The sequence below is a fragment of the Oryzias melastigma genome, linkage group LG21 (assembly GCF_002922805.2).
Source record: "Oryzias melastigma strain HK-1 linkage group LG21, ASM292280v2, whole genome shotgun sequence".
NCBI lineage: Eukaryota > Metazoa > Chordata > Actinopteri > Beloniformes > Adrianichthyidae > Oryzias > Oryzias melastigma.
In genome coordinates, this window is record NC_050532.1 from 12,390,413 (window position 1) to 12,400,281 (window position 9,869).

The window sequence follows — 9,869 nt, forward strand, 5'->3', positions numbered from 1 at the left end:
TTGTAAATTTACAACTTTTTTTTTTTTATAAATGTATGACTTTTTATTGTAAATTTACATGTTTTAACGTTGTAGATTTACAACTTTTAAAGTAACATATTTACACCCAGTAAATTCACGAGAAAAAGACATACATTAAGCCTATGACTTTCAAAGTCATAAATATATGACTTTGTTCTTGTAATTTAACAATTACGACCTGTTTCTCCGAAATGTATAATGATAAAATTGTAATAAATCTTTTTTTGCTTGTAAAATGACCATAATACTCCTTCATAGTAGCATCAATATTATTTAATTAAGTAAAAAATTAAAAAAGCTATAAACTGAGGTTTAAAGATGATTTTTTTTGTCTCTTAATGGATAAAATAGCTTAAAAAAAACTTAAGTTATGTGTCAAATTTAAAAAAAAAGAACAAATCAAAAAGAGGAATGTGTGTTTACTGAGTTTAGCACCATCCGCTTCCCGTCTAAAACTTCTGAACTAGACACCAATATGTCCTTTCCTTCTTTTCATCTTCCCTGTCTGTCCCAGACGGTGTTTACCTCCTGTGAACTGGGTGTGTTTGATGTGCTGTTGAAAGCAGAGCGACCCCTGTCCGCTGAGGAGATCAGTCAGGCAGTGGGGGCCAGTCTGGATGGCACTCAGAGGCTGCTGGCTGCCTGTGCTGGTCTGCAGCTGCTCACCGTCCACCACGACAACGGACAAGGTCAGAACACACAAACAGTCTCATCACTGCTGCTTGATCTGTTAAAATGAAATCATTTTTGAAGAGACGTACAGAGCGGATTTTTTTAAAGTATTTTTTACCATATTATTTTCTGTATTTACATGTAGAATTGTAATCTTGACTTGAGAGATGTGCAGATGTGTGGCGGTGAGGGCAGGTCACATCTGACATATGGCCTGACCTCCCACTCACAGATGGTCAAACTGTGCACTGACGTCTGCACATTCATTCACTCATCTCTGCTTGTCTTCCTCCACCTGTTCCAGTGTCTTACAGCAACACAGAGGAGGCCAGCGTCTTCCTGACACGCTCCAGTCCTCTGTCCCTCTGCCAGTCCATCCAGTACAGCTCCAGAACCATCTACCTCTGCTGGCACTACCTCACGGATGCTGTCAGGTCAGTCCCACATTTCTCCTTTTATTGTATGTTTTCAAGTTTTTGACATTCACAGAAAAGTGTGAGATCCTGGAAGGTTACATGCATGTTTCTGTTTTAAGAAGTGAAGTTAGCCACAAGAGGGCAGTGTTGAGCTGAAGTCTGCAGTCACTTTTCCTTCAGACAGTTTAAGCATGTTTACAAAATGTACAACAATTAAAGAATTTTTTAATTGTCTAAATGCCTTTAAATAATAAAAAAATGCTTCCTTTTTTATTCAGGGAGGGGAAAAACCAGTATGAAAAAGCTTTTGGAGTCAGCTCCAAAGACCTGTTTCAAGCTCTGTACAGGTAAGGATTTGTCCTTGTGCTGAAACAAATGTGTTTATTCATTCAAATATTTGGTTTCTATCATCACACCATCTCAATTTACCCCCTTTTTTGTTGAAAACGGACTGATTCATTAGAAGGCAGCAAGTGTAAGCTGGAGAGACAGAAGGCAAGAGGGAGGGAACATGGGCAGTGATCTGAACAAGCTCGGGGCTTACAGAAATACACACAGTACATCTGCTATTGTCCTTGAGGTCTGGTGTGTTTAAAGTATCTAGTGCCCACAGTTTTAACGCTTCACTGATTTGCTGGTCAGCAGTTTTTAGAGGCCATCACACACTGGAAAGTTCACACTTTGCTTGCTAAAAGATTTTGATCTGGCTGCCTGAGGCCTGTTGGGCCCAAAGGACGAGAATCCATCTAAAGTAAAGCACAGAGGAGTTAATTGGCTGTATTAGCAAAACTCTTAAATGTAAAGGGATTGGAAAGAATTTACAGATCTGAGAAGCAACTGAAACTAAACATTTTTGAGCCAGACTGTACATAAAATCAAGAAGGGTTTAAGTTAATATACTCCCTGGCACACTTTTGTCTAATTCCCAGCTGGTGGTGTGATTTCAGATCTTGTTTTTGGTTCTCAGTAATGAAATGTGTTCCTGTTGCTGCTTGTTTAGCCTTTTAAATTTGTCCCCGTACTTCCTATATTTGCATTTCTTGAATTTATTCCTTTGCAAACTATTCAAACGGAGCTAATGACTTAAAAAAAAAAAAGCAAGCCTCATCATTTACTATGCAAAAGTTTAAAATGGGTTCAATGCATCAATTAAGCTTGTAAACTAATAGTGATACCCTTTAGTGCAGATGAGTTTCCAATTCACCCCTGATGTATTGGAAATTAAATTGCTTTTGCAAAAAACAATGACCGCACCTGCACGCCTTTGACTTAATGCGGGGGAAGAAATGGCTGCTTCCTGCTGAATTCCCCCGCGAATACTGGGGAGAAATTAGAAGGGAAAACAACCGCTCAAGTCACTCAGAGCGTTCTTAAAGCGCTGCAGCAGGAGTAGGAGGATTTAAAGCTGACTGCATGAGTCAGACTCCCCTTTACTCATCACCATTTAACCAGTCATGTACTGCACCTGAATAATTTACAGCCAAGTCCCTTCTGAAGCGCAGACTCGGAGAGTCAGGAAAGCAGAATAGGAGCTGGAAAGAATGAGACAGTGGCTTTTTGTTAAGCCGTATTGATCTGATTAAATATAAACAATTGACTTACATGGTACTTTTATTTTGTATTATTTTATTTCTAATTTTGGAAAGGTGGGAAAAAAATCACGATTTAGAAGGCATTATGATACAATTGCAGACAAAATAGGGTCATAAACTAATATCTTTTCATTAAAACAAGTATTATTTTGCTTATTTTAGTTTTCTGTCAGCTTTTGTTAGTCAAATTCTGAGGTAATTCCAGTAATAGGTTGTCTTGTTTGAATGTTAAGGTTTCAAAAAAAAAAAAAAAATTCAACAATGGTGTCGTGAAAAAAATAAAGAATATTCTACATAAAATAATAATGAAAAAAAAACAACTGTAATTTTTTTTAAGTAGAGAAAAATTAAGTTTTTGGTTTATTTTGAGTCACGACTAACTTGCAGCTCCTTCCAAAGCTATAAACATGCAACAGCACAAATTAAAGGAAATAACAACAAAATAATTTATGAGAAACTATTTCTTAGCACCAGAGAGAATTACAACTTTTTCAGTTTTGCTTACTTGTTTTAGAAAACATCTCAACGTACAGATTAATCAAGCAATCTTAGTCTTTTCAACAAAGCACAGCAATGATTTCATCTCCACCACTAAGGGACCGTCCTGAAGGGCTCTTAACAGAAGTGACCCTTGTTATATATTTGATCCTTTAGATTTGCTTCAAGAGGAGCTGCAGGACTCACAGGAGGATTCTTGCTCAAATGTTACCACTCTCCAGAACCTGACAGACGGTTTAGAGTTTAAAGAAACAGAAGGAGCGAACAGCATGGGATAGTCCTGCTCTGTGCATCTATACTCTGCAGAAATGATGATGATGATGCATTGCTGGTGGACAGGAGAAGGATCAGTCAAAACTGGTGGACTTTTCTTCATGGAGAAAGTTGGAAACAGTGACCTTGTAAAGGAAATGGTTTTGGGATTAAGGAAATGGAACTATGCAGAGTTGCTCTCGCCTCACTGTGAGAAGGCCTTACTTCAATTCAAATCCCGGCCTTTCCGAGTGGAGCTTGCATGTTCTTCCCACACATGTGTGGCTATTCTCAGGGAGCTTCCTCCGACAGTTCAAAAACATGCTCCATAAGTCAATTGGTATCTCTAAAATGTCAAGTGTGTATGGCTCTGCGACAGATTGGCGACTTGTTCAGGATGTACCCCCGCTTGCAACAGTCGCTGGGTTGGAGGATGGATGGATGCAACTATACACAAACTCAACTTCTTGAAAGTGAGTTTGAGAACCCTACAGTTTGAGGATCTTCAGTGCTTGTAGCAAAATTTGCTGTCATTTTATATTTTTGTGTATGTTTTTTTTTTTTTTTTTTTTAACCCGGCTTAAAACCCAGTATACTGAAGAAAATTGAACATACTGATAAAGCAGGGTAACCATAAATGGAGATGAAGCTCCTAGTCCTTACAAATGGCTGCTGTACTCATAAAACTATTCAATGATGTTTCAAGGTATCTTGTATCTCATTCAGATTGTTATAGGAGGTCATTCTTGTCCAAAGCAATTATGACTTTTCCAAGGACATTTTTTACAAAGCCAGTTGTTATTATCATATATTTATTTTTGTGCTGCAGGAGTTTAATATCCCTTTGGAGATCATTATCTTTGAGTTTAATTGAACGGACAGTGGGAAAAAAAGCAGTGCACATCTTTCATTTCTATTCAATTCTTCTTTTTTTTGACCATCTCATACAAACAAATGCAGCCATTTATTAAAAAAAAAAAACGTTTCTATTGAATTAATAAATCCTGAGCATGCAGTCAGAGCTGCAGGCACAACGCCATTCATCATTTGAAAATGTTTTGTCATGATTTTGCTTCACTGCTGATTAGCAGAACAGTTGAAAGGCTGTGACAGTTTGTAAGTATAATTCAGTAAATGCAGAGACAGAGCCCTGTAGGAAGAGGGGTAATGTGACATGTGTGCAGAGGGCAGACGGATTTAGGAATTATAATGATGTTTACGAGGATAGCCAGGTTGAGCACCTTTTCCCCTGGTATGACCGGAGACAGGAGCAAATAATTCTACTTCCTGGACAAAAAGGTGTTGTTGTCAAAGGGAGTTTGATTTCTTTTGCCTGTGGTGCTTCATATTAAAGATGACAGTCTGCTGTTTAGCCTCACAGTCATTTCTTTTTAGTTTTTTTTATAACATCCAATGCAGTCAAACTCTGAGGACAAACAACAATGAGTCACTTTTAAAGTTCTTCCAGATGTCTTTGTGCTCTTAGAGGTTTGATCATCTGATGCATTCAGCTGCAATAAAGTCTGAAGAAAGCTCCACGGAACGGAGGACGAGTGTTTGAGGAGTCTTCGTGCTGATGCTGCTCGATGAGCGGGAGACTCCTCAGAGCAGCAGCCGTCACCACAGGCTCTTCTGTTCTGCCGCGCCCTGTCTGTCACGCACAAGCACACAAGGGTGTCACCACAGGGAGAAACTTTTCTACAGGATGACTTTGTTGATGTGTCTCTTTTAGCATGTGATGCATATTTTAGCTGGGAGGTAGCGAGACATGTCTCCAAGCTGAGTCGCAAAAAATAGCTTGTTTTCTTTGTTTCGTGTGTTTGTGTAGGTCTGATGAGGAAATGGTGAAGTTCATGCACTTGATGAACTCCATCTGGAACATCTGTGGGAAAGATGTGATCACAGCTTTTGACCTTTCACCTTTTAAGGTCATCTGTGACCTTGGAGGTAAGTTTTGCACTGCTTAGCAAGCACTGAATATTACAGTTTCATAAGAATATGGGCTTAAAATCAATAAAAAGAATAATAATCACAAAAGCTTATTCACCTTTGGATCAAAAACTCACCAAAACGTACACAGGTGTATATTTGAACTCTTTAACACCTGAGGCGTCACCAGTGACGCTTAGACACAAAAACTTTAATATACTCTAACTTTTCAACCGTTAACACGATCACAGAAATTCCAGCAGATTCTGAAGCAAAAAAGTGGTAAGTGATACTTTTCCCCTTCAGAATCTGCTGGAATTACATTAATCATATAAAGAAATAAAAAATGATAGTAAATCAAAGAACATATACGCTGGAGTTCTGGTGTTAAAGGGTTACTGTGAGTGACCTCACCGCCAACATAAAAACAATTCACCTTTGAGAGACCATTACCACAAAAGTGTTATTTATTTGACCTTTGACCTTGGAAAAGTGACACAAATTTTTAATGAAAAAATAACAGTGATGTCACAATTGACTGTATATGGGAACTGGACTGTGTAAGGCCCTACCCCTCCAATTGTAGGGCCATTTCAAGGGGTAGGGTTGTCCAAAATAGTTTTATTTAAGGGCTAACCCTTGCTGCAGAGGGATGCAAAGCCTTTCGCTGTGAGTGTGAACCGCGTCACACTCTGCCGTAGAGGAGACATGCATTTCTTCACGTGGGTGTGTTCTGAAGCACAGTTTACATTTTGTTTTAGCACAACCTTTTAAAAGTTAAAATCGATGTTGTTATGTATTTATGAGCACTAGCTGCACTGCGCTAGCGTAGCTGACCGACAACTGTAGATGACATCATCGAGTGGGTGTGATGTGAGAATTCACTGGCTATGTCCAAATTTCCTCCCTAATCCCTAACTACTAAGGAAACTATGGTATGGAGCTATAAAGTTCCCTGGATTTTAAAAGCAGTTTGGACACGACGCTCACTACTTTTCTTTTGTTTTTCTAACCGCCAGATATGAGATCACCGATTTCACAAAGTGAAAATCTAATCGATACGAACATTTCACAATATCTATTTATGAATCCACTGTGTTCTGATGATGAAAATGTGGATGGTTTATTATAAAAATCTCATTTAAACAGGCAAAACATATTTGACCGGTCTATATTTGCTAACGTAGCGAGCATCGATGCATGCTAGTTTTTTTCAAAGACTTGTGGGAAATTTCTAGGGCACACGATTTTGGAATTGTAGATTTGGACATCACAACAAAATGGCAAACACTAAAGTGCGTAGGGATAGACATAGACACTATTTTTCCATAACTCTCCATTTGGAGGGCTAAATGTAGGGGTAGGGGAAGAATTCGGGTTTGACCTACATGTGACATCATCTATAGAAATGTGTTGCTTCTGGCTCCAACCAAATGAAGTCATTTCAGTTACCATTTTTTTATGATCCACCCACCGCCATGTTGAAAACAGAATTCACCAGTAAGTGGTGATTGGTCTGTGTCAACATTTCTATGATAAGCACTCTCACTAATCATGAGTGGAAGTCCACACCCCCTACCACTTGAAATAGGCTCAGGAGAATCTGTCAATCCCACATGAATCCACGTAATCTTATTGAGGAATCTGATTGGCCAGTTTATAACGTGAACAACCTGCACAAACAAAAAAATATATATCATAATATAGGATTAGTACGAACATGCTAAAAAAGGTTAGTAGAGCAATAATGGTTATTCTGAAAAATATAATAACTGAATAATAGTTGTTTATTTCTCAATGGAAATCTATGGGATTTTGGCTTCTTGGAGCCAGCAGGTACTTCAGCAGTTACTCAGTCCAGTTCTCATATAGGCTACAGTCAATGGAAGTCACCATGTGAGCATTTTTGTCAAGAATATATCTGCGGATAATTCTGACAAGTCGGTAAAAGCATTGTGTGTCGATAGTGTGTGAAGAGGGTTCTGAGGATCATGTTAGATAGAGGATTCACTGTGGCAACCCATAAAGACAGAAGCTGAAAGGCAAAGAAAATGATATACATAAACACGCAACCCAACTGTGACTTTAATAAATCCTCTGTTTCCAACTGGAGAAAGTATAGAAAAGTGGGTCACACTATAAGCACAGAATATTTAAGTGCACGTTGAAAAAAACCTTTCAAAACTACTAATTGGACTTTTGTATGTGCAGTATGTATTTTTTTTACCCTACAATTAATTTGGTTTTGACACCCAAAAATAAACTATTTTCTGTTTTGTTTGGTAGACATGGCATCTGTGTAAAATGTGGAAAAATGAAGCGCGCTGCTGCTCTAAGACAAAGCAGCCTTTTTTCTTTTGATTCTTGAGAGACACTTTGTTCACTGCTGTCTGCGTGTGCTGCTTTGTCAAGTCACATTTATTTATGAAGCGTCTTTGAAGAGCACTCCCTAAAGCACTCCTCTAAGATTCCTTACAAAGTGTTGAAAACTGAGAAAATGTCACATAGTGATAAGAAAATGACAGGGAAAAAGACAATATAGGATATCCTTACAATAATGAGTGAAATGGATCAGAAAATAACTTAAAGCTTTTGACTGTTAAATATCTTTTTCTTTTTGAATTTCAGGTTATGTCAAAAACATCAACGACTGTTTTTAGTTGAAATGGTTTGACAATAACTTTGAGTTTGTCTCATCATTATTGTTTTCTGTTGCAGCTATTAACATGTCGTTTGTCTTACAACAGATGTTCTGGGACTTTCTGTTCATCTGCTTGCAGTTCCCTAATTAACTGCGGCAAATAAAACCTTTTTTTTTAACAGATGTTCCAGAAGTTTTGTTTGTTTATCAGCTTTTTTGCTGTTTGTTTTTCTCTCAACAGATGTTCCAGTATTTTTTGTATTTGTCTTTCTCCCGTCTTTTCAGACCCCATCCAATCACCTCAGATGGTGGTACTTATGAGTCTGGTTCTTCTAGAAGTTTCATCTAAAATCTTCTATGATGCTTTGTGCACATTGGATACACGTTTAAGAATGCGAGTTCCTGAATGTTCTTTTTGCATAAGGTGTTCACACTGGACTTTTACTGCCTGATACTTTCAGTTGCAAGAAGCTTTGGAACAAAATGTCAAAGTGGTGCAAATCTCTTGAATCTTGCTCCCGGCTTTTTCTTTCACAGTCCTATTCCAGTATGAAACATTTAGTGTCATATAATTCTGTCCAGGCACAAACCGCAATTATTATTATTATTATTATTAATTATTATTCTATTAATTAAAAAAGGTCCTACATAAAAGTCACTACCAAATCTGAGTCCATTATTGGTGAAATTCAACAGGTTTAACTCTCAGTGTGTGTCCAATGGGTTCAATGGCCACACGTTTTGTACAAGGAGCCCCAAAACTGACCTAAAAACTTGCATAGCGATGTGTGACCACAAGAGTTTTGAACACAGAAGCCAAAAACACGTATTTACATGCATTTACAGACATTTTTATTAGTAGAGGTCAGTTGAACACATGTTGCCAAAGGCTGGTGTAAACGTGGCGTTATAGGGAAGTCTTTTTTTTTAATCTCCACTATTGCCTTTTGTCTGATCAGAACAGGCCTGCACCCAAAACCTTTCAGTATATTTCATTATAATTCAGTATCTGTCAATCACTTATAAAGAACATTTAATAAACAATTAAGATAGTCAGATCTTAACGAAATTATTAACACTAATTTGGATTATAACTTTTAAAATGCATAAAACGATGTTGCTATTTGTGCAGCTTTTGGAATTTGAGTTTATTTATTGGTATATAATATCTAATTTAGCCAAAAACAGCTAGCATAATGTTAAAATGTTAGATAAACTCAAAATTAGCCCAAAAAAATGGAAAAAATAATGTCTAATTTTTCCAAAAAAGCTAGCATAATGCTAAAATATTAGGTAAACTCCAAATTAGCCTAAAATAAACAGAAAAAAAAAATCTTAATTAGCCAAAAGCAGCTAGCATGTTGCTAAAATAAAAGCTAAATGTCAAATTACCATAAAAAAACAGTAATTGGTGAACATTTCAAAGTTTGAATGGTGTCTCTTGCTGAAAGTCTGCAGAAGTTCATATGTTTCAAAATGTGCTAAGTTTTTGAACAATTTGAATAATTTCTGATGCAATTCCGATGGGGGACATTTTGCTCAAAAACTATAAAGTCTTATAAATACTAAAAGTACAAGCAGCAATGTCCTGAAGGAGATGAAAGTTTTGATACCAAGATTGCTGAAATCGCTGAAAGTGTGATTGTTTTACGTGCTAAAAAAAAAACACAAGAAAGGAGCAAGAGAATCACAATTAAGCTCAGCATGGTTCTATTTTTACCCAATTCTTTCAGGTGAGGTTCATGAAATCTGTACCACCTTAGCGAACCACACGGAGGAGCTGTGGAGCCTCTAAAGCCACAGGCTGCCTGTCTTCTCATCCTTTCCCACCTCTTTCTAACTGTTTCT

General features: G+C 37.5%; 1 protein-coding gene and 1 long non-coding RNA gene across 2 annotated transcripts in view; one reads left to right on the plus strand and one right to left on the minus strand.

Moving 5' to 3' along the window:
* Window positions 1-180: 180 nt before the first annotated feature.
* Window positions 181-9,869, plus strand: part of asmt (acetylserotonin O-methyltransferase) — a 17,897-nt gene continuing 8,208 nt past the window's right edge. The window contains exons 1-4 of the mRNA XM_024286902.2: window positions 181-710; window positions 998-1,127; window positions 1,388-1,456; window positions 5,280-5,398. Coding sequence (XP_024142670.2) covers window positions 497-710; window positions 998-1,127; window positions 1,388-1,456; window positions 5,280-5,398 — 532 coding nt within the window. The 5' untranslated portion in view covers window positions 181-496. The remainder of the gene's footprint in view (window positions 711-997; window positions 1,128-1,387; window positions 1,457-5,279; window positions 5,399-9,869) is intronic.
* Window positions 4,004-9,869, minus strand: part of LOC118597950 — a 9,132-nt gene continuing 3,266 nt past the window's right edge. Inside the window, exon 2 of the long non-coding RNA XR_004946978.1 lies at window positions 4,004-5,102. This is a non-coding gene — a long non-coding RNA (uncharacterized LOC118597950). The remainder of the gene's footprint in view (window positions 5,103-9,869) is intronic.